Genomic DNA, 25,260 nt, shown 5'->3' with positions numbered 1-25,260 from the left:
TACTGGGAGGACAGGACTTAAGTAGAAATAATTTGGAGGCCAAGATACAAATTGTAAAAGAAAAGGAAAGTGACAGTATTTGTACTTTGAATTAGTGAAACCGATTTTCTGCTTTATTGCTTTTAACTTCTGTCTCTTTTAAAGTTGTAATCATTGTTTGCTTACATATAAGTAAAATCTTTTCTATATTAAATATATTGAATCTTTACTTGTTTGTGATAAAATCTTATTTTCTAATTGGTGCTTTTTTAAATGCTGTTTTTGTTAGTTCATTTTTTGATATAGGGCAGAGCAAAGCTGTACTGCTTAAAACCTTCTTACTGTAATAAATCCAGTTTGTTCTTGGTGGTTTTGGCTGGTGGACATTGACAAAAATTAATGGGGCATATAATTAAAGATTAAAAAAGAAAAACAACTGATGTTAGATAAATAAAGGAAATACATAAGATTAGGAGCTGGGTACGCAACAGCAATTAAACATAAAATATTAGGTAAGAACAAAAAAGCTAAAAATTAGTCATTGTAAAGGACCTTCAATTTATATTACTAATAGAAAAGATAAATAGGGCTTCCCTGGTAGCTCAGTCAGTAAAGAATCTGCCTGCAATGCAGGAGACCAGCGTTCAATCCCTGGGTCGGGAAGATCCCTTGGAGAAGGAAATGGCAACCTGCTCCAGTATTTTGCCTGGAGAATTCCATGGACAGAGGAGCCTGGCGGGCTACCTTCTATGGGGTCCCTGGCGGGCTACAGTCCATGGGGTTGCAAAGAGTTGGATGTGACTTAGCGACTAAACCACCACCAATATAGAAGGTAATATAACTATATGGCCTATTATTGTCAATATCCACCAGCCAAAAGCATCAGGAACATAAAGAAATAAGTCACACATACTCAGTATTAGGGAGAGAAAATACATGTGTGGGAGATGGATAATTATAAATGCAAATTATGTAATTTGCATTTTAAGCAAATTTAGCTCAATAAATGTGAAAAATTAAAAGAACAGTACAGATTCCTTAAAAACATAATTTGCCAAAATAGGCTTCAAAATAAATTCATGAGATAAATAAAACAACCCTACAACCACCAAATAAAATTTTATATTTAGTTAAAGTGTTTCTACAAAGAAAACAGAATGCTCAGATAATTTTACAAATGAGTTCTAATAAACATTCTTGTATTAGGTCATTTCAATCCCATGCAAGCTCATCTAGAGAATATAAAAATAGAACATCCTCAACTTACTTTGTGTGACAAGTTTGTTGACTTCAAAATTAGACAAGTATATCATGAGAAAATCACAATTACAAATGTTGATATAAACATCTTAATTATTAATAAGCTCAATTCAGCCACAAATATAAATAGAATAAATCATTCCCAGTCTGGTTTCATCATAGCAAGCCAAATTTGGTTTAATCTCAAAAGAAAAAAATATTTTCACAAAATACATTGCATTAACAGATTAGGGCAAAGAAACATATGATTATCACAATAAATACAGCAAAAGCATGAATAAATCTCATCATGCATTGATGATAAAAAGGCAATTATCAACTGGCAATAGAAGGGAGTACCACATCCTGATAAAGAGAATCTATGAAATACACACAGCATCCATTCATTTGCTCAGTGGTGAAATGCACAATTACTCCATTCACATTAGGAACAGTACAAGAATATTCACATTGCCAGATCCACTCAGTACTTTACAGGATGTCCTAACAAATCCAGTAAGAACATTAAAAAATTATAAAATTAAAAGGAAGAAAATGTATTCCATCAATTACAGATTACAAAATCATCTCATATAAGTATTTCAAAAAAATTTACAGGTAAATTATTAAATTAGTAAGTTCCCTGATACAATATAAATACACAAAAGTCAACTGTATTTTCTACATACTATCATCAGTTAGGACATATCATTAAACATAAATATGATCCACTGTAATATATAAAGTGCTTATACTTAAATCTATCAAAGGATTAACAAATGTTATATAAAAGGAGAGATATACATGCTTATGAGTTGGGATTAATTAAAGAGGTCAATTCTCCCAAAATTGATGTAACACATTTACAATAACATGTATTGTTCTTTGTTTGCTTGCTTTGAGGATCTATGCAAACTAATTCTAAAATGCATACGGAAGAACAAAGTCTTAAGAAATAGAAAAAAGAAAATAAGACTTGCCTTGCCAGATTTCAAGGCCAACAAAAAGACTGCAGTAATTAAGACAGTGCAGTATTGTCATCGGGTAATCAGATCTGCCAGTGGAGTACAGTAGAGAACTCAGAAATCAGCTCACACAAAATGTAAGGACTTGATATGCAGTAGAAATGGCACTGAAGATTAGTGGGAGGGAGAGGGTACTGAACCCTTTCAGTCTAGGACAGCAGGTTATTTATACAGGGAAAAAAAAAAAGAAAACAAACCTCAGAATGGATTTAACAATTAATGTAAAGCAGATTAAATGGAGAGGGAAATGGCAACTTAGTCCAGTATTCTTGACTGGGAAATCCCAGGAAATTTCATGAACAGAGTTGCCTAGGAGGCTACAGTCCACGGGATCCCAAAGAGTCGGACTTGACTGACCAACTAAATACGCAGATTAAGTATTTAAATATAAAAGGCAAAATGTGTGGCAGGGAGACTCGAAAATAAGCTCTCCATCTCCTGGTAGTCCTCTCCTTGTGGAAACCCTTTCCCCTGGGTGTAGGGGTAAGGGGACCTCTGACTAGCTTCTAACCAAAGCTGCCTGGGTGTCGCTTCCAAGATGATGATAGCGTGTTAGCAGTTTCTCTATAGATTCTCTCATCTTGACTTCATGAAGTTAACTGCCAGTGGAGAAGCTCACATGGCAAGTGATTCAAGGTCTCCTGCCAACAGGCAGAAAAGAACTGAGGCTTTTAGTCCAATAGCCCACAAAGAATTCAGTCTTGCCAACAATCACATGAGCTTGGAAGTGGGTGCTTCTCAGATGAGATCCCAGTTCCAGCAACCTCACTGCAGCCACATGTACGAGCAGGCTGACCAAGTTCAGCCAGGCTTGGATTCCCGACCCACAGAAACTGTGAGACAATGAATGTGTGCTGCTCTAAGCCATTACACGTGTGGTAATATTGCTTGGCAGCAATTGATAATGATAGGAAAATACAGGAGAACTTTTTCAGTGCCAAGACGCTCAGATTCTTTGATAAGATGTAAAAAAGTATAAGTAATAAAGAGAAATTACTTGTAAACATATTTTGTCTACATTCAAATTAAGAACACCTGCATATCAAAATGTCATAAAAGTCATAGTACAAAGATCATAAAAATATAAGCCAAGAAGCTATTCACAGCAAGTATAACCAAAAAAGGGTTAGTATTATTAATATACAGTAAATGTCAATGAATCAATGAGAAAAAAATGAATGCCATGGGAAATGGAACAAAGACAGAAGCATGATTTCTTTTCACAAAAGAAGAAACACAAATGGGAAAAATAAGGAATACTGTGTGTGTGTGTACACTAGTGCATGTGCTGCACATGTGTTCTATGTCATTAACAGAACTGAAAAAAAATAGCACTCTTTTATCCCACTAGACAGAAAAATATTTAAAAGTATGAAAATGCCAAGTACAGGAGAAGCTTTGGAGCAACACAAGCATTTCAACAATTGCTAGAGTGTCAACTTGTACAAACAATCTGTGAAAATAATAATTTGGTATCAAGAATACTTGAGGATGCACTTTGAGCCCTCAATATATACACTAGGCTGCAGTGGGGCTGGGTGGGAAGGTTTCTGGGTACAAAAAAAAAAACCACAATGACAAAATTCTTGCATTAACATATGTGCATTATATAGCATATATAAAGTTTTATGTGTAATGTTTAAAATTACAAAAATTAAAAATATTCCCCAAATCCAACAAGATGAAAGATTCATAAAGTATGCTTTCTGGACAGTAGTCTATACTGGAACCCATCATGTTGGAAATAAGTGCTCTCCACCTACAAACATCAACATGCATTAGACAAAATTTTGAGTGATGAAAAGCAAGCTGTGTAAGAATATATGCAGTATGTTACTGGTTTACATAATGTATAAAAACATGCAAAAATGCACAATGTGTTGATAAATATAGAGACATATGTGGTGGAGCTATAAAGAAGAGCACAGGAATGGTAAACACAAAATCTAGGGTAGTTGTTACCTCTGGGGTCGCTGGTGAGGGCAGGAGGATGTGGTAATGGAAGGTCAGAGGTATACGCTCTGTACCACAGGGCAGGGAGTGACTATAGGAGTTCTGACTCGGTCCCAGCTCTGGTCACAGAGACTTATCAGTATCACAGAAGAGGGCTTCTGATAGGGTCAGCACGTCTTTTCAGTGTCCATATACTAGCATAACCTATCCATCATACCTACAGTCGGAGAAGTGGGGGCAGCAGGCCTGACATGTGCAAGGCTCAGCAAAACAGTGCCTTCTGTTTGCAGATGGTGAGCCTCAGCCAGGATTTGGATGGCAGTATCCAGGGAAAACCAGTCACAGAAGAGGAACTCCTGTCCACAGTGGGATGAACCCTGTGATCGTAGGTGTGTGGCAGAGGCGCGTGCTGTCCAGGGCTCCTCGCTGGAAGGCTGAGGTTCCAACTGGAGGCTCTGGAGCTGCTCCTGGGTTGTGATCTACAGCCACAGAAGAGAAAGAACATCCATACTTACAAAGCAGCAGGCAGATGATAACGTATCGTAGAACTTAACCCTGAGCCAAAGAATGTGTGTGAAGGATGTGGGCATTAAGTGTTCTGTAAAGAGATCATTTTCTATTCATAAAACCATTTGTTACATACGGTGTCAAGGTATATAATCATGACATGTGTAACTTGGATATGCTACCTCTGATTATTGTTGCTTATTGCTAAGTCGTGTCTCTTTTACAACCCTGTGGGCTGTGGCCAAACAGGCTCCTCAGTCCATGGGATTTCCCAGGCAAGAATGCTGGAGTGGGTTGCCATTTCCTTCTCCAAAGGATCGTCCTAACCCAGGGACTGAACCTGCATCTCCTGCATTAGCAGGCGGATTCTTTACCACTGAGCCACCAGGTTGGTCCTCACTTATTCCATCATAGCCAGTGGAGTAAATCTCATGTTCATACATAGTCTGCAACACTCCCAGCTTTTAAGCATATTTCATAATAAATAAATGAAAACATTAAAATAGGAAAAATACATTGATTATGATGCATAAGATCATAATAATGTATCCACTGAATGAAGGTATGAACATAAAATTATGATAAATGTTATACAAATAGCTCTTGTAACATGATATAAAACTTTAAGTAATAGCATCATACTTAAATTCAATAGGCTTCCTTGATGGCTCAGAGGGTAAATAATTCTGCTGCAATGCAAGAGACACAAGAGACACAAGTTCGATCTCTGGGTCAGGAAGATCCTATGGAGGAGGAAATGTCAACCCCCTCCAGTACTCTTGCCTGAAAAATCCCCTGGACAGAGGAGCCTGTGGGCTACAGTCCATGGGGTTGCAAAGAGTTAGACACAACTGGGCAGCTAAATATAAACTTAAAAGAGTCTATCTTCACAAAACTCAGAAGGAAACACAATATTCTCTGGAATAACTCAAACATGACTCTAGAAATAAAGCACTGAAGTAAGTGAAAATTTGAATGACTTTTTCTTAAAATGTGAACATGAAAAAAGCTCCAAATTATTTCCAAATTAATGTATTAATTGCATAATTGTGATTTTACATGTTTTTACAACTCAGTTGATATGTGAAACATTAAAATAGGTGTCTATCTGGTCTATATGCCAACTATGTAGGTTCAGATTCTCTGGGGACATTTTTAATATTTTCTTCTTGGGAGAATGGTGCATTCTGTTTTATATGGGTTTGATAGAAAATGAATTGGAGGTGATTGCAAAGAGGAAACAAGTATCATTCTATTAATTTTCACGTGTGACTTTATTTAATCCTTACATCAGCTCAGGGAGAGTTTTACAGATGGGGAAATGGTGATTTCAAATTAAGAAAACTGCCCAACACCTCACAGTTGGTCATTATTTATTGACCTAGGGATTTGTATTCAAATTTTATCAAATTTCAAAGTTCATATAACATACAAAGTGTTGTTAATATAACATTTTTAATAGAAATCTCCCTCTCCAAATTAACCAAGGAAACGGGAGAAAGGCATAAACATAGCTTGTGAAAAACCCATGAGTACAACATGTTGATTATACACAGAAAACCTTATACCTCATATGATAATGGAATCCTGCCAGATTTTCATGTGGGTGCCCAAGAAAGTCCTGGAGCAGGAAATGGCAACCCACTCCAGTATTGCCTGGAGAATCCCATGGACAGAGGAGCCTGACAGGTTGCAAAGAGTCGGACACAGCTGAGTGACTGACTGAGCATAAAAGCAAGTGCCTTTTAGTAATGGGGGTTTTGTTCAATAACTATAAACTCAAAATTTATAGTTAATTTTGAGTAAAAGATAAAGTATAACTGAATGCATGTACATTTCAGTTTATTTTGGTCAATTTAAAGAAAAATAACACAAGTTCCTTGGCGCACATAAGCCCACTGTGAGTGTGATATGCTTGAGTTAACACTGAATTGGCCAGGACACCCAGGTTAATGTCTGGAATAGAAATGAAGAGCAGAACCCACCTATTTCACTGTGTAGGGTTAACTTTTATTAACTGCACTCTTTATATGCAGTTGTCTTTTCATGGGTGTTTTATGGAAGCCATTTCATCACTTTTTGGTTGTATTGTGTTCTTGTAAATCTCCCTTCAAAGTTTTGTGAAATACTGCATTAAGGCATCAAGTTAAAATGGCTCAACATAGTTTAAAAAGCCTTATTTTAAAATCCCAGAAACTTTAAACAAATATATAAAACAAAATTAATCTTTTGGAACATGGCAAAGGAATAAATGAATACTTAAAACAATAAATAAACACTAATAAAGTTGGGCAGTTATCTTTCATTGCAGTAGAACAAAGTTTGGAAGCATTATTTCCATTATGCAATGAATAAGGTAAGAAGTGCCTTATGAATTGTCCATAGAGGGATGTCAGATTTTAATGCAGGGATTAGACATTTCTGTGTTGTTCATTTACTCATGAAGTGAGAAAAGTGACAGTGATGGGAGCTGAATTAACTTCCAAAAGAATGGAGAGCACCATAGATGTCCCATGTGTATGAATATCTGCTTCCTTAAATCACTGGGATCATGGTATATACCCCTTGCTTGGAAACAGCGAGGGAGACAGTATATAGGAAAACACCACACTATCTAGGGAGCTGTAAAACCTGACACTTAGATGAAATTCAACACCAGTGTTAATACCCTTGAAAGAAAAAATTCATTTCATCTCAAGAGTCACAGCAATACAGATATAGTTTAAAGAAATAAGATAGAGCAGCTGCAATGTACTATAGAAAAGATTTGCTCAGATTACAATCTATCCTTTTTTTCTGAAGTTTTAGCTATAATAAGATTTCAAAGAGATTCTTAACAGTTAATACAATAATGAGCTCAATTGTTAGAGGAACATTTCTCCTTATGCACCTTACTTTGTGTTCAGATTTAGGTTCAGAGTTCCTTCCTTCCATTTTTCATTTCTTTCTTCTCTCTTTCCCTTTCTTCTGACATTATTTCCATAGTAGGGATAAGAACAGTTTATTTTCCCCCCAAATGAATTACTTTTAAAGATATTTGGTTGACTGTCCACTCCATAGGTTTTGTTCACTGCTGCCTTCTCAGGATTGGTCAGCTCTGCCTGGTAATGTGAACCTGGAGGCACTGAGTGGGTAGGGGAAAGAAAAGAAATACTACTGGCCAGCAGGAGCACGGAGGAGATACCCTGAGGTATCCTTTACTGTTACTACCAGCAGCGATCTGCATGCACCCCGCTCCGACCACACTCACACAGCCTTCTCTTCAGGGCATCCCTTGCTGTTGAGTCATGGACTGCATTTCTCTATGTGAGAAATGTGTTGGGGCAATTAAGTCAGGGGAGGACTGGGAGAGGGCGAGTGTCAGCAGTTTGTTCCGCTGTGCCTCTCACTGTTTATCGATGGAACATCCTGTGACAACAATAGAGTCAAATCTAACTAGGAAAGGCATGGATGGTGACCTCTTTCCAAATGTACTGAAGCTCCATAAACTACTCCCTTTTCTCATAACCACCATTCTACCGCAGAGCAGCTGACACTGCGGTGCCTCCAGCGGTAATCGCTACTGGCACGCCCTTCCTCTCCTTCTCCTCTGGATGAACTCCTACTAGCTCTGAAGTCTCTGGAGAGACCACCAGTTCTTCACAGGGCAGGAACAGAGTCAACTCATTGTTGTCTTCTTTCCTCCTGCAAATCAATACCTTGATGGTAGATACCCCAAAACTACTGTGAATTGATAGCTGAACTGTAAACCTGCTCCAAATGCCTTCACAAAAACAGATTCCCTGCAAAGAGAATATGGGCTTCAGATGTATCTGTAAAATCAACACCAGTGAGTTGCTGTGAAGATTGTAATGATGTACATGAAAACCTTATAGTTCTGGGCAGCACATACTAACAAGCAGACTAATTTATAATAGATCCTTCTCTATCTTTAAAAACAAAAGTCTCCAATATGCTGACGTTTGGGCCATCTATCTACTAGAATGACTCAAGGGACCTGCACCAACCTTCCTTTCATAGATCTCCTGCTCGAATGGAGATTCCACCATGGTAGGAGGGGCAATTGTGGATGTTCTTGCTACTTAGTAAGTTAGGACAAAGTACAGAGAAGAGTGAAATGGACTGAAGGCAGGACTTAAAATTAACTTACAGGACTGGAGTCATGGCTTGTCCATCACTGAAGGGTATGAGTTAAGTGGCTGAAATCACGGGACTGCATTCCCAACTCTGCTTTCTCAGCTCCAAACAAAATCCTAGCACAGGTATCCAAAGACCTAAAGAGAGGGCTATTACAAATTATCCCAACCATAGCCAAATTGCTTTTAGTTTTTTATTAAGAGAGGAGTCACATTTTACATATAGTTGGAATAATCTGGGCTATGATCTCCAGTTAGGGCTTTCTTCGCTGTGTAACTGGTTAGACGTGAAAGAAAAATGAAAATGAAGAACAAAAGCAAGACACCCGGCTAAGGTTCGGAAGCCTTCTCCAAACCTATCTTTGGAAATGGAGCTAAACATGTTACTTGGACTAAACACAACAGAAGCTCATGTAAATTACAGCTCAAGCATTTACAAGTTAGCTAGAGAATGTGAGAATCTGTTTTAAGTTCCTCCCATTCTTTGTGCAAAATAAAAAATAAAAACTCAGTCTAGTTCTTAAAATGTTATTTGAGTTTTTATACCAACATGAAGGGAAATAATACTAGTCAAGTACAACACTGCTTTAGCAGCTATTTTTAGACATACTTTGGTCTATATTTAAACAAGCAGTAGGTAGCCCACATATGTATATTAAATTCCTAGATCTATCTTAGAATATTAGGCTTCCTTACTTCTGTAAGTGGTGTTATAACATATTGTCTTCTACTTACACTTTTCACTAGTGACATTTTTCTAATTATGATCAGAATTAAGTCACATTTTAAAACCATTGTCCATGTCTACTTATAGATAACTGAATGAGATAGACTTTATATAGTAGCTCAGTTGGTAAAGCATCTGCCTGCAATGCAGGAGACCTGGGTGATCCCTGGGTCGGGAAGATACCCTGGAGAAAGAAAAGGCAACCCACTTCACTATCCTTGCCTGGAAAATTTCAAGAACAGAGGAGCCTGGCAAGCTTCAGTTCACGGAGTTGCAGTTACACATGACTGAGTGATTAATACACACAGCATCTATGATGATCCTAAACCAAATCACCAAAAACTCTGCTGATAAATGATGCCAATCAAAAGTCAATGGCAGACAGAAGGGGTGGCATTTTTACAAAAAGAAAAAAAACATACCTAGTGTGTGGAGTGTCTTCTTCAAATATGAAGGTACTAAAGGCAGATCCTATCCCACACCTGGGAATTAGACATAACTAACTACCCCATTCCTGCCAGGCATATATAGTACTAATTATTCTGTTTGTCCAAAAAGCCAGTTAATCAAACATCTAATACTCAGGTTCTAGGCTCATTATGGAGGCGTTAAAGTGTATCTACCTAAAATTCATGCCTTTCAGGTTTCTATAGATTAAGTATAACCATAGACTTCTTTCTCCTAAGCAGGTTCTCCCATTTCCTTCCTTCCTGGAATTGTCATTACAGTAAATTCAGCTATGGATATGGCCTCTATCATCCAAAGTGAGTAATTTGCATCATTTCTAACTTTTGAAAACTAGATCAACATTACCACCACCCTTGTTACTTTTTGTGTCAGCAAAAGTAACCCATTCTTTCAGAATTTCCATATGTAAACAGTATTATTTTAATAAATGCTTTTATTCCAATTGAGCCCAATTTTGGGGAAATTAATGAAGGAAAGAATTATTTTTATGGAAAGAACTTTGTGTTTCCTTTGAAAATGTCACAAAGTCATCAGTGTTGATTTATTTTTGTGACGATCAGAGTAGAAGTACGTGTAGAGTCTGTTCACATTTTTTCTAGGATAATGCTCTAGAAGTACAGGACCTTGGTGTTCTGAGATCATAATTGGAATGTTAAGGCAGTGGGTCCCAAGCATGAACAAGTCCTTGCATATACAATGGCTGGGCCAGCTTTCACCTATGTGTAACACTCTTCAGAAACAGAACCTGTGAACCTAAGGCATCTCCTCCAGCAAACTTTCCCTTGGGTCAGAAGTAGACAAGGAAATTCACCCTGACCTTCCTACGTGGTGAGAGATACCCTGTGAAGATCACCTTAAGTGCATTCTCATCTTGTTCCCATATTCATTCACAGAACTGCTTTCTTTTTCATTTTCCGCATCTCTCCCCCAACTCCTGCGCATACTCAACCTGGCTCTCTTCTGCCTGTGAGCATGTTTCTGTGCAAAGTTAAAGGCAAGGCAGCGGTCCAGAATCTGTGTTCTCTGCTGTTACCTGCACACATTGGTAATTCTTACCTTGATCGAACCTCATATTACTTTCAACCCAAAGCCTTTTTATTTGATATAAGATCGCACATCCTGGGAATTGAAAGCAGACACTGAGACGCTGACCAGTAATGGAAATGGTGTTATCATCCATGTAGAAATGTTACATGCATCGTGATAACCCTGAGATGGGAAGAATAATCTTCCTTGAGAATAACAGTGTGGATTTGAGTCTTTGGTTGCCCTCTCAACCTGTATTAATACAACAGGATTTTCATTCATTTTGACATTGTAGAGAGAGGGCAGGGAGAGCTACGTCAGGAAGTAGACGTGGGGAAGGAGCGGGTGGCTTTCCTACTGTAAGGGAAGGAAAATGACAGCCTGGTTAGCTTCAGCTGGAATGTAACATACCCACAGCTTGATCACCCTGGAGGCACATTTTGACATAACAACAAACTACTGAGAAACAGCCACTTTTATCTAGGTCAGAATGACAGAATCCCAAGTGTTGGTGCCTGGGGGATGAGGGGGGTGGTGTGAAAATACAGTTTGAAACATCAGGAAGAAGACTGCGGTCTACAGAGATTTGCATCAAGTCTCCACACTGCCCCATCATTTTCATCCAGTTCATTGTAACTGCTCCACTGGTCTCTAAAGGCATCACATTTTGATTTCAGCGTCTATCAAAATAAAACGAACCATGTGTTCTGACGACGACATTTATAATAAGATGCAGATGGTAAAGGAAACAGATCCTCTGACATCATCTGCCATTGGCCTTCAACTTCTGCAGACACCAGCAGTCTGGAGACTCATTCAAAGGGACGCAGGCTAAGTCAGGCAGTTTTCCAATTCTGTTTCCAGTCTAAAAAACACTGGCGGCAGCAGCACTGCTTTGACTCATAGAGTGATAATTCCACAAGGAGAAATCTGATTCTAAGGTGGTCAGACTTTGATACAAAATTAATCATCAGGACAGGGGGGGGAAAATCCCCACAAATATCAGAGTTTAGCCATTAGTAACTACTGACTGTTTTGCGTGAGTGGCAGAAAGGACAGGGTGGGAGTGGTGATGGTGAACAGCTGCAGTTTCAAGGAAGCAAGAAGGAGAGGGTTTTAAAGAGACAAGAGGGCCTAAAATACCCTACCAGCCCTTGGCATCCACTGTTCCAAAACTGATTCCTTATGACTTTTAAGTAAAAAACTTAAAGGAGGATTTTCAGGTCACTGTTTCTTACCTCAAAAGAAAGAAAGAAAAAAAAAAAAAAAAATCCATTCTGTATTTCCATCTGTATTTTCCAGAAGGGATCTGATAATTCCGATAGGAGCTTTCACCATTTCCCCAGTGATATCTGTGAACATTCTATACAGTAAAAGGATTTGTGTGTATGTGTGGCGTGCAAGATAAATGTGTTGGGACACCTTCTAAAAAAGATAAGAAACTTTTGTACTTCGTCTTGAAAGCAAGAGGCGCTTGGGTAAAGCAGTAACTGCCAGGCTTTCAGCAGTGCATGAGGCTCTGGGCTAGATCAGCTGAGTTACAGATGAAGCGGAGAGTTAGACAAAGACCTTTAAAATCCACCTATCTCCCCTGACCATGGTAATATAACTTCATCTACACCTCCGTGGCACAAACATCTGAGCAGAAAAAAATTCAGAAACAAAGGCAAGGAAAGTGGTGACATAAAAATAAATCCTGGTAGGCCAAATACAGTGCTTATTTTTAAAATAATCTCTCTCTGCATGTAACGAATTGATCACAAACACACACACAAACACACACAGTACAAGAATAAACAAACTTCTAATTCATATCCACAAATTGGGTTGGAAAGTATTAGTGCAAATCTCTGCTGACCTGCAGCACTCAGTCCATAAACTTTGGGTATCCTAGACGATCCATCAGCGTCCAGCAGATGTTCTCAATTAATTTAATTTCATCCTTCGGCAAGTTTCGTTTCCAAACGTTAGTATTAGCGGGTGATATCTCCCCTTCGTAGGGAAGGTAGAAAAGGTTCGTGGAGGTGGCAAACAATATTTGGTTTAAAGTAGCAGGAGATAAAGGAATCCCAAGGAAGGCAAAAATCCTTTCCGTGGTTTTCTGAGGGAAATGCACAAGATCTTCAAACTTGATCAGCTGGTAGCTGGTGGGCAGCAGGTCTGCATTTATCCTCAGGGCAGCGGCCGTATTTGCCAGCCACGCGTGGGCCAGCAGCGAGACTGGATGAGGTCTGGATGCCAACAGCTCCTTCCTCAGCAATTCATACTCGACAGCATAGTCTGAGTTCAAGGTACAACGGCCTGCACTTCCCTCCGTTTTTAACAGCTTACCTAAGTGCTCCTGTACATTCTTCAAAGAGTAAAGGCTAGGTTTACTACTGTACAGCATGGAATAAACCCACGCCCGAGGGTCCCTCACCACGTACAAGGCCCTCATGGAGGCTCCCAAGACCTCGTGAAAGAAATGCAGCTTTAAGGTCCAGCTCCCGCTGCCCAGGCTGAGCACCGGCCGCGCGCTGGGGTAGTGGACCAGGTGTCTCCGCAGAGTCCGGACGTATTCAGCGTCTCTGTCAAAGGCGCCTTTCATTCTGCTTCTTTGTTCTGCCAGAGACTCTCTCCTTTTCAACTTCCTTTTCTTGTCTTTATTCATGGTAAAATATTGGGCCAGTTTCCCCCTACTGGGTTCATGCAGATGGATGTTCTGCAAGTGGAGTTTCGTGTCTCGGACCAAGGACTGCAGCCAGCCTCGGAGTAAACGGAAACGTACTCCGTGGACGTCGGACGCTGTCCATTCACATGCGTCCACAAAGGAGTCGATTTCCAATTCCGTTTCCGGGATATCAATGTAGGCTGTGGGGACCCGGATATAGAGGAAGTCACTGCTGTTGAAGAAGAGTTGTTTGAGAATCTCGGCTCCAGAACCAGGAAGTGAGGTAATGATGACGTCTGGCGGGTCTGCGCGCTGGCCTCCCATGGCCAGTGCTTGCTCGCTCGCCTCAGTCTCCGGCCTCGCCCACTTGGCACAGATGGGCTGCGTGCAAGTGCTCCACACGTCCAGCAGCTCAACGGACCACAAGGCAATAACAAGGATGAGGATCCACCGCATAAGCTTTCTAAAAGAAAGGTAAAACCGCCACTGAAAAGTTAAGATCACCAGGCCGATGCACAAAATCAACCCAACTGCTACATTAAATTTAAATCCAAAGGGGAAAATAACTCTATCACGTCTTACAGGCTTTACTATTGCCTCAGTGCCCAAACCAAAGCGGGTTACTTGGACCTGATCAGCCACAGTGGCAAAGCCGCCAAATCCCAGGTAGTCAAACCTTGTCTTCAAGTTCTGGTAGTCGGTCACGATCGAAACAACATGGTCAGTGTTATTGACATTGAGAGAAAGCTGAAGTCCAGAATTGGAGTTATCAATAAATCTGCAGCTGGAAACATTGACGTATGGCCCATAGAAGACATACGCGATTCTTGTGATTGCGGATTCCATCTGAAACGTAACATTGACGAACTGAGTCCACCGTTTCTTAAATTCAGCGGCTTGCTCTGCTTCCTGTATACTAGCAAGGGGGCTATTGCCACGATGATCAAACCAAAACATCTTGTAGTGAGCATCCCACACGTCCATTAAGGCGCCATTATACCTGTTCATGAATCTATATGGGATGTACTTAAAATCAATATCCAGATTATGGAAGAAGGCACTGACAGATTTTATTGGGGAATCTTCTTGCTTCTCGACGTGATCAACAACTAGCAGAGTCTGAGAGTTTAAGAGAAGCAAAGCCCGATACACGCTTTTCAGCTTCATTGCTGAAGAGTAAGCCGACACGGCTTCCCCACTCACAAATATCATGTCCCCGTGCTGAGAGGCAGTAATGATTTCCCCGGCTGCATCACCAACCTCTTCGCCGGTCCACTTGAGCCACTGTGCACATTCTCCCAGCTGACCTTCCCAGGGCTTATTACACTGGCTCGTGGGTGACGGTGCAAACACCAGCACGTTGTTCAGGTGGCTCAACTTGGGTCCATAGAGAGCTTCGGAAACAAACACCTGCCCGTTGGGGGCAAAGGTAAATGAGTTCTGATCCGGATGTTCATGTCCAGGGTTGAAGCTCCTCCACCCATCAATCCAGGAGTATGGCTGGAAGTGAACTATGTCATACACAGCACGCCCTCCTAGCTTCCCAGACTTAAAAGACACAAAGGTATTGGTCTGTGTATTTGGCAGCCCGGCCCCATAAGTGACCACACCCCAGTTAGGGAACATGTGCAATTTTGCAGTGCCATATTCTGCAGGAGGCTGTGGGGTGAGCTGGGGGTCATACCAGATGTATTCAGTGTGAAGGGTACTCCACCTCTGGGCGGTGGAGGGAACCATGGGTCCATCTTTAGGTCGGTGCCTTCTGATTTGCTGAGCTAACCAATTCCCAGCTCCATTCTTTAAGACAAATTTATCCAAAAAAACTAACTGGCTCTCAGGACCATAAAACCAGTTATAATTGGAATCTGCTATCCCCACGGTCCTTTGGAAGCCTGGCAAAAGGGTGGAATAATAGAACCAAAAGTGCATTTTTAACCAGTTGTTATCCAAGTTGTTGATATTAAAGTGGCGCTGGGCCAGAAAAACATACTGCGTGATTGATTTAGCTGTGTAGCTTCCATAGGCCACACCTTCATCCAAAGAGCCATCAACAATGTGATTCAACAGAAACATGGTCTTTTCCATCACATCTACTACAACCTGTTTCCACAGATTTACCTTAGTTGCTTTATCTACCCCAGTCACCAAAGCCCCGGTGAGCAGTGCTATCATGTTAGTAGCTTGGTGGTTGTGAAGAAGTTGTTTGCCCCAGGAGCGGACCTTAGAAAACTCATACATTTCCTCAGTAATAACCCATATTTTTTCTAGGTATCTTTGTCTCCGACGACCATCTAATAAATTATATAAAAAGTCAAAGGCAGTGGCAAAACCTGTTAGGGAATGGCCAACTGGAACCTCATCCCCTGGTGCATTCTCCACCAGCCAGTTTTTGTAGCCCACCATCCTATCCATGTATTCCAAGGCAAATTCAAAGGCAACTTTGTCTTCCGGGCACAGTAAACAGTACAGCGCTAAAGGAGGCAGATTGTTACCATAGATTTCATTCCACTTGGCAGCAAAATCAGCATGCTTGGGTGGAGGTAGGTAGTATGTTGGGTTCGACAGCATAGCAGTCACCGCGCTTCTGATTGCTCTAAAAAGGTGCAAATGGGTTGTGCGAGACTTCTGTCTCATTGCTTGGATCTCTCCAGCATCAAAATACAAACGTGGATGAAGCATACTCTTCTTCGGTTTTTGATTGGGTCTGATATCTTGCACTCTTTGTGTCTTAAATGGATCTATGTCATCTGTGAAAACTGCCCAGTCAGAGTAATTGCTCACAGATTCCTCCAAAGTAGAGAAAGCAAACATCACTAATACTAAAAATAAGCAGTGTCCTGTAAACATTAACGCCATGATCCATCGGGGAGCTCCTTTCCTCAGGCATACATGTCAAATGCAGCGCTCAATGTGCTTCCCATCTGCTGAGTATAAAACATACATTTAAGGCCTTGATAAAACAAAGACTGTAAATTGTATATGCTGTGAAATCCTGCTGACATTCAGCTCATTCAAAGTATAGTTGCCAAAAAGAGAAAACTTACACTGTGAATCTGCCTCCCTGATGCAGTGCTGCTTCCAATAAAACTTCAAGGAATGTTAAAGCCTCTGATTTTCCCATGTCACATAGAAAACAGGAGTGGAGATAGTCAAGAATACTATGAATTCACAAGTTACTTCTTTGACAGAAATCTACCTAACATGAAGAGTCAAAAACCCCACATTGTAATAATTAAAAAAAAAAAAAAAAAAAAGCACTCCAAAATCCAAATTAAGAAGTCATTCCTGGTGCAGGAAACCATCACTGGTGATAAGATCATCATACCGGTCTGATGCTTTTGTGTGCTCTCAAAGAAGTTGATGAAGTACTGAAATCCTTGGAGCAGACTGGGTTGATACTCCGCTCAGCTTTTTACACTTCTGGCTGTGAGAATTTTTTTTCTTCTTCCATTTTTGGGAGAAAAACATCCTCAGCAAGTGTTCAAAGTCCTACTTGGTTTTAAGACACTCCGGATTCCTGCCCTCATTTCCAATCTGTCTTGTTCAGGCTTACTTACTCATCAGCCTATTATGACCCATCTGAGAAAGCATTTTCTCATCTTCTTTTAACAAAGCTTCATCTGTATGTACAACTATGAAAATCTAATCTTTGCAACCACCTAGGTACTTCTTTTCCAATCATGAAGTAACCGCCAACTGGGAAAGAAAACTCCCCTTTCACCAACAGTGACGTCTCTTTTCCGTTCCTTTTTCATGACACTGGAAAAACAAAACAGAAATTTTGTTCTGGGGGACAAAACAAAACAGAAATTCTCTGAGGCTACAGGTATGCTGGGACATAAACGGAAGATTTAAACGTTCTACCATCTCCTGATAGAAATTTTAGAATGACAATAAGATCTGTTATTTAATACAATGCAAGTTACACTAAATGATTCCTTTTTCTCATACTTTTCAAGGCACATATTAGGATAACAATGGTGGTAGAAGACAAGCGGCTACAAGATGTAACTTTCCCCAGAGTATTTACTTTAACGGTGGCTTGCTTTCGTAATTTAAAATGTTTTTACTCAAATACAGTCAAGAGAAGATTGAGTACCACTGTTATTCTTGTTTTGATCACGGAAGACTCAGAGACAAAAACCCAAAGTTGAAAGGACCATTTTATGATTCTCGATGAGGGTTTAGCTTTCAAGGGCTCAAGGTGTCTTTGCCAGAGGAACTATAATACTAAGCGCAGTCACTCTTCTCGAAGAAGAAATCATGACAATGTGTGGGAGCCAGGAACGCCGGTTCTGCTCCACTCTCCCTCCCGAAAAGCCTGGTTTTCCATCCTTACAAGAAGCCGCCAGAGGGAGCTCAGACCCAAACCCGGACTCAAGGAGCAGCTTCGCGGCTGCCCGTCTGGGTTCCGAAGAACCTCACCAAGTTTCAGTCTTGGACAAGTCTCCTCTCTGTGGGAAACATGAACGCTAGGAGTTTCCTGCTCCGCTCCGCCTGTTGCATTTTGTGATTCGCTTCCTACGAACATGCCCGCTCCATCCTCCGCTCCCCATCCCCGACCCCTGGCAAGTGGTCTGGGGACAAGAGACCCCTCAATGGCCAAGTCCGCTTACCTCTGCAGATCTGGACGGGGTCTCTCCGGGTGGCGGTGGGCCCCGATGAGACGCAGGCGGAGAGTTGGAAAACACTGCTCTGCGTGGGACTCGGGCGGCCCGGCCCCCGCAGGGCTCCAGACGCCCCCGGTCCGGCGCCCCCGGCGCTCCAACAGGCTGAGGGCCCGCGCCCGTGCCCCGCCCGGCGCCGCGCGGACACGCCCGCCCTCCGGGAGCGCCGGACGCCCCCGGGCAGCCCGGGACCGTGGAAGGCAGATCTGCGCGCGCCGGGCGCTCTCGGGGACGCCGTGTGCGGCGAGGCGCTGGCGTGCCTAGAACGCGAGGCCGCCGCGGCCGCTAGTGCTCAGTGCCAGCTCCGGCCGCGCGGCCCGGGGAGGGCGAGAGACGGCGACGCGGGCCGGGGGCGGGGCGGGAACGGCCGGGGGCGGGGCCGGGGCGGGGCCTCGGGTCCTGGGAGGGCGAGGCGGGTGGTGGGCGGGGCGGGGAAGACGTGGGCGGGGCGGGGCGGGGCCTCGGGCTGAGGGAGAGTGAGCACAGACGATGCCGGAGATGGGTCGGGGGCGGGGCTAGAAGGAGATGGGGCGGGGCCGAGGGCGGGGCCGACCGCCCCCGGGATCTGAACCCGAGGGCCCTCGGAGCGCGCGTGTTCCCGGCTGCCGTGGCGGCGCGCGCTCCCGGAGCGGCGGAGCCAGAGAAGGAGGGTGGGATGGATTTGGGAGTGCGAGGGTCCGAGGACCTCCCCCTGCCGGCCGAGTCCCGCTGCTGTTACCCCTTTGGTTGTGGGGAAAGGGCCGACCTCACAGGGCTAGGAATGGGAGGAAGATAGAGGAGGTTCTGGGCTGGATTACAAACGACGGGGGAAGCGGGGATGGGCGGGGTGACGCCGTGGGGTGTCTGGGATCGGCCTCCAGGAAGAGCAAGGGCTGAGGAGAGGAATGTGCGGCAGCCGGGCTGGAGCTGCTGTCATTTAGAAATGCAAAATCAATTTACCGTATTAATACAAGATGGACTTCAGGAGCACAGATGCTAAAGATCAGGGGAAGACAAAAAAGACTAATCAGCCTTATTGATTGCAAAAATTTCTCTGGAAGTGTAAATATGGAAAGGTATGTGACAAACAGGTGGAAGGAACCTCTTTCTTATTCAAGAAATGGAACCTGCAGTTCAGTAAAGACCCACAGGCGGCGAAGACTGTGTGACTGTTACTGTGACGCGTGTGTGCAATTCCAGACTTTGGAAATCGTCAAGCAGCTGTAATTCCTGTGGTACTGGACATATGGAACCTCTCACTAACATCTGAGATTACACTTGGACATGAGTCAACCTGAGTCTGCTGTCTAATATACTGAAATACCAGTTGTTGCAAATAAACAAAGTCAACCCCGTTGGGGACTGGTGATGCCTTCAATTTCCTCCTACTCCATTCCATTTTGGTAAAAAGGGACAGATATGTCTACTAAAAAATGAGTGTCTTGCTCTGATCACTTCCTGGTAAAACCAAACAGTAAACTGTTGCTAGCAGAATACATTTCAAAATAATTTACCTTGGGTGTGAAATGTGGTCTCTGCTTCACTGTCAATCTTGTATTTGAGCCCCTTGGGAACTCTACCTCTGTCCAAATGGCCAATCTTGCTTTTCGCCTGCTGCTTCAATAACTATGCTTATCCAGCTCCTTCCTGCATAGCTTTCTCTGCCCCCGATACCCCAATTTACTGGCTGAAAGTTTTTCTGACTGTTGAAGTTCTCTCATTAGACTTGTCCCAGCTCAGATGCTTAAATTCTTCTGTAAATACACCCTAGGTTTTTCCCTAACCAGCTATAGTTTTTATCTGTAAATATATCCAGCCTCAGATCATTTGTTTTATGTGTCATACTTTCCCTGGCTGACTACTGTGCTCTCTGCAAAGCTCTGTCAGGTCATGGTCAGTCACTCAGCCCCTCTCATAAGGACTGTACCTGTGTGTGAAATGAGTTGAAGCGTCAACAGTTGGGCTCACGTAGAGTCTCATATCCTCCACTGAGATTCATTCTGAAACCAGGATCCTCCTCCAACCTCCAGAGACAGAACTTCCTATAAACGTCAGGACTGTCCCTGTTTATGTTCCACGATGGAGAAAGATGACCCCTAGCTTTTAGCCTCCCTTACAGGAGAAAGTAGAGTTGGAGGAAAGAGGAGCCCAGATGCAAAGATTGGTATAAGTTTCTGCAAAGAGGAACTTTAGAAAGTGACTATGAATCCGTGTTAGTAAATACAGTAAATGCAGACCGTTTCTCAGAACAAAATGTGTGGATGGGCTTCTTTCATTCTGTGAATCCAAAGTGTCTCATGCTACAGGGCAAAAGTGAACCTTGGAAAACAATTACAAACCCTAACATCTGCTAGGGGAATATTTTAACTTCCATCCAAGCCTTTGCTTTTTCTTTTCAGATTTAACATCAATATGATCATTTTCACTTTACAGATGAATGCATTCCGTTACAGACATTATGACTTTCAGGTCTGCCCCGAACATCTGTACCTAAGCTGTGGGGTGCAGCAGGCCTTTCAGCATTTCCAGATGAACTTTCAGGTGAATTCACTTTGAACTGGCATCGTCTTCCAGTTGTGAGTCTGTTGAAACAAAACAGGAGCTATAGCTGACCGTTTCAAATCATTGGCAAGAAAGGGTGGCAAGTAAACGGCTCTGTGAAAAATGAAGAGTGTCTTGCTTCCTGTGAACTAAAAATGGATAGCTCCAATTATTGCTCCTTCCACACATGAAGATGGTATGAAGTTAGTTAATTATAAATAATGCATCCAGCCATAGAAGGCATGAGGTATATATTATGTTATTGCACATTAAAAATCTTTATGAGTGTGGCAAGAGACACATATACCAACAGCTGCTAAATTCAGAATCCTGGAGCAGTATCTTATTTTAATAGAAGAACCAGAGAGTCTGTCACTCTAGCTCTAGGGATTTCCTGCTATATCCTATTACATAAAAAGATCTTAAATCTACATGAGATTTTGCTTGTGATTTCAAAGCACTTAATGAAAATCTTTTTTTTTTTTTTTTTTAATTTTAATATCTTTCAACCCTACCCCCAGCAGGAGAAGGCAATGGCATCCCACTCCAGTACTCTTGCCTGGAAAATTCCATGGATGGAGGAGCCTGGTGGGGCCGGTAAGAGTGGACACAGTTGAGTGACTTCACTTTCACTTTTCACTTTCATGCAGTGGAGAAGGAAATGGCAACCCACTCCAGTGTTCTTGCCTGGAGAATCCCAGGGATGGGGAAGCCTGGTGGGCTGTCGTCCATGGGGTCGCACAGAGTCTAACACGACTGAAGTGACTCAGCAGCAGCAGCTACCCCCAGCCACTCTACTTACATCAGAGATGATGCTTTCTCAACTAGATTCCCCAAAGCAGGAGGTTTCCTTTCCTCCTCCCTTCCTCTTTCTTTCTTTTTTCTTACCTTTTCTTTTTCTTCTTTTCTGTTTTTAAACTCTTTAACACCTAACTCAGAGCCCAGCACTTCGTGTCGAGTGTGTATTGACTGTTGAACATGAATTCTCACCCTCATGTTATGGCAGGCAAGGAAACAATCATAAAAATCTAAAGTGGGTTGCTGAGTTCTGAGTAGAACAGAAGCCCTTACTCTCCCAGTGGTGCAGAGGACCTTGCCACAGCCAGAGCTATGTCTTGGAGGGACTTAATTCAAGTGAAACCTCAGAAGGAAGCTGGCCAACATTTTAAGGAGAATTTCTGCAAGACGTTTTATGTCTTAAGATAAGCAAATTCGAGTTCTGAGCCTTAGAACATAGTTAAATACTGCATCACCTTACAGAAGGATAAAGAGCAAGCAATAAAACAAACCAAGACACTACATAAAGTCCCTTGACTGAAATCGTATTTGTTCGTGATCTGTTATTCTGGTGGACTCTTAATAACTGGGGCAAGGATGTCAAGGAACTAATTGCTGTATGTTCAGCAGCTGACTGTGCCCAGGTCTCCAAGGCATAGGCTGGTGCAGAGCTCAGGTGTTTGAATCTAGGGAAGATTTAGTTATTCTTCCCTTAGCACATCTCTTCCTTGGCATGGTTTTGTCTGCATGAGCTCAGTTGCAGATTCCTTGAACCACTTATCAAGGACAGAGGTGTGTTGTCTTGATCCATGAGTGCTGCTGTGACTAGTTTTGCACCAGAGTTTGGGAGGGTAGCTGCTCAGCTCTGTACAGAAACAGACACCAAACTTAAGCTGCAAATGTTATTACACAACTGGCCAGCACTAATAGGCTGCCCCAATGATAAAAACAAAACCACAGATTTAAAGCAGGCAGTAGGATCTGGAAATACTCCCTGCAATTGCTTTGAATACAAAACATCTCAAAGTGACGTGGATTCTGCCTGCAGAGCTGCTAATGAAGATGTGGCTGAGTTTGTTTATCCAGCTGTACAAGTCTGTATGACAGTAACGGGATTTATGAAAATTCAAAAATACCAAAGCCAGCTTCTGAGGAGAGAAGTTGCCCCGTAAGTCCACTAAAAGCTCGTGTTTTGTAAATGAGACATCTTACTGCTACCGCTTCTGCTTACCTATAGTTCTGCTTTTACTATGAAAGACAGTTTTAAAGGAGATGAAACATACTAAGGGAGCCCAGCATGGGGCCCTTTCTCTTTTCCTCCACCCACCCCTACCCCCACCCCGTGCATCTGGAACAGTGGTCTCTACTGGGGACAGTTTTGCCCCTCAGCACCTTCAGCAAAGTCTGGAGAAATGCTCAATCATCACACTTGGGGGTGAAGAACTGCTGGCATCTAGAGAGAAGAGGCCAGGGGGGCTGTTCAACACCTGACAATGCACACAGCCTCCCCGCCTCTAACCTCAAAGAATTTTCCAGCCCAGAATGTCAATACTCCTGAGTTTGAGAAACTTCACCCTAGCCCCCTGACTCTAAAAATTGATTATGTGCAAATGGTTAGTAGTTGTTCAATTTGAGTCCTGAATTCTTCCCTGGGTTTTCAGTCAGCTCTTCACCACTGGTTCTTGAGCTAGCTGTTACCTAATTTGTTCACACATGACTTTCTGTTTAGGGGGTACTGGGTCCATTTGTCTTCTCTTGACCAAAAACACTGCAGAACCCAGCTGTTTCACCTCATATGAAAGCCTGGACTAGGCTTCCAGGCAAAACTGGCAGTAAATCAATGACTTCAAAACAGTAAGGGAAAAATGTGACTTCAGGGTTATCAGAAATTCCCTTCTGATATTAAAAATATCAGAACACACAGATACACACACACACCACGTACACCCCACAAACATCTTTTTGAATATCTGATTTTTTTTTTCCTTTAGGGCTAATCCATCCATCATGTATTCAGTATTGTCTGCTTCTTTGCTACCCTGTGAAGTATAGCCCATTGGGCTCCTCTGTTCATGGGATTTTCCAGGAAAGAAGACTGAAGTGGGTTGCCATTTCCTTCTCCGGGGGATCTTCCTGACCTAGGGATGGAACCTGAGTCTCCTGTGTCTCCTGCATTGTAGGCAGATTCTTTACTGCTTGAGCCATCCAGGCGACTCTCCTTTTGGACAGTGCTTTCAAAATTAAAATACTTGTACCCCCAGTATCAGAAAGACCAAGGTGTTGTAAAAACATGCCAGTTTCTCCAATCTATCTGAGCCCTATGGATTAAGAATCCCTGCGTGTCCAATCCAATAGTCCACACCTTTGAAATGCTCCTGGGGTGCACACCGAGTTTGGAGTAACTATTCTAGGACAAGGATTCTTTTGTTCCCCACACACCTGTGCATGTGTCTCTGCTGGTTTGTCTGGATATGTAACCGAACCATCCCCAGGCTGACCGGAGCACAGGGCCTAACTAGGGATGGAAATCGGTGTTGTAGAAAAACCCAGAGACACATGGGTAACTACTTCACAGTGAGTTTATTTTACATGCTAATTGTTTATTCTCACAATTAGGAAAGAGTGAGGTACAGAGGGTTTCTAAGAGAGAGGAGAGAAAAAGTAAGATCATCTGGGAACAGTGGAACTTGTATTGCGCATTTTGGGGCAGAACAGTCGACTGGAAGATGGCAGAGACATCAGAGACATTTGTCTTGGGTCCTTGAGTGGCCAACTTGCAGTTCTTTATGGATTCCCCAGAAAGCAGTGAGAGCTTAGCCAATGTGACAGGCTGTCCTTGCCTGATGTCAGCCAGTGACGTCCTCTCAGTTTTGTCACCTGAATCAGAGCTAGTCTGCGCCCTGTCCTCGCTGAAAAGCCACTAGGATGTAAAGGAGGGTCGTTCTCTCTCCTTCCAGCCAAGGCCGGGAGGTGCCTCTCTTTGCTTCTGAGCATTTGCTTCTTTTTTCTCTTTTCCTAGGAATCGCTTTACCAGATCCTTCATGGGGATCTGAATAAACCGGGCTGCCCCTCACCATAAGTTTATATCATCTTGATCCTCCCATGATTTCTTCTGTTTGAACTCCAAATTCAAAGTCTCAGGACAGAAGAGATGGCTGCCCAGCACGGTAGAGGTTCTACCACAACGCATACAATGATGGAAAAAGCAGTTCAAGGTCACATAGTTCAAACACTGCTGCAGGGGTAGCAGTTGTGGGTTTAGGGCATAAATCATCACAAGAGAACAGAGCTGGCCCATATCTGAAAAGTGCCTGTTAGGAAATGACTCACCAGAGCGCCACACTCCCTCTTAGAGGCCCGTGGGAAGGAATGGACTTGAGGGCGGGTGGTCGAGGTGGGGGAGGTTGGGGCGGGGGTGGGGCAGTGGAAGGTGGGCCGGGAGGTTGGCACTTGTTCAAAAACGTCTGCACGTTGCATGATGCAAGCTCACTCCTCTTCCTTATCCCTCTTTGAATTAAATTTACCTGATTCTAAGAACCACCTAGAAGATACTTGCTAAACACGTGTAATATGAGTTCTGAGTCCC

General features: G+C 42.6%; 1 protein-coding gene across 5 annotated transcripts; it reads right to left on the bottom strand.

Moving 5' to 3' along the window:
* Positions 1–1,147: 1,147 nt before the first annotated feature.
* Positions 1,148–18,461, bottom strand: DSEL (dermatan sulfate epimerase like). Of its 5 annotated transcripts, XR_010662872.1 has the most exons (4): positions 18,327–18,461; positions 12,919–17,469; positions 8,854–8,977; positions 1,148–4,675 (listed from the first exon to the last, which is right to left on the bottom strand). XR_010662872.1 is itself a non-coding variant. In XM_065932318.1 (3 exons), the coding sequence occupies exon 2, from the start codon at positions 16,564–16,566 to the stop codon at positions 12,928–12,930; it is 3,639 nt and encodes a 1,212-aa protein (XP_065788390.1). In that variant the 5' UTR covers positions 16,567–17,469; positions 18,327–18,461; the 3' UTR covers positions 1,148–4,675; positions 12,919–12,927. The 5 variants fall into 5 exon arrangements, 4 of the variants coding, with proteins under 4 accessions (XP_065788390.1, XP_065788389.1, XP_065788392.1 ...); XM_065932318.1 differs by lacking the exon at positions 8,854–8,977; XM_065932317.1 differs by lacking the exon at positions 1,148–4,675 and having other exon boundaries at positions 5,983–8,977.
* Positions 18,462–25,260: the final 6,799 nt, after the last annotated feature.

The sequence above is a fragment of the Muntiacus reevesi genome, chromosome 4, assembly GCF_963930625.1.
Source record: "Muntiacus reevesi chromosome 4, mMunRee1.1, whole genome shotgun sequence".
NCBI lineage: Eukaryota > Metazoa > Chordata > Mammalia > Artiodactyla > Cervidae > Muntiacus > Muntiacus reevesi.
The sequence above is the reverse complement of the archived record's forward strand: the minus strand, read 5'-3'. Positions and strand labels throughout refer to the sequence as shown.

Excerpts from the sequence above, each read along its gene's own strand:
- DSEL (XM_065932318.1), bottom strand. The coding sequence starts at position 16,566 with ATGGCGTTAATGTTTACAGGACACTGCTTATTTTTAGTATTAGTGATG.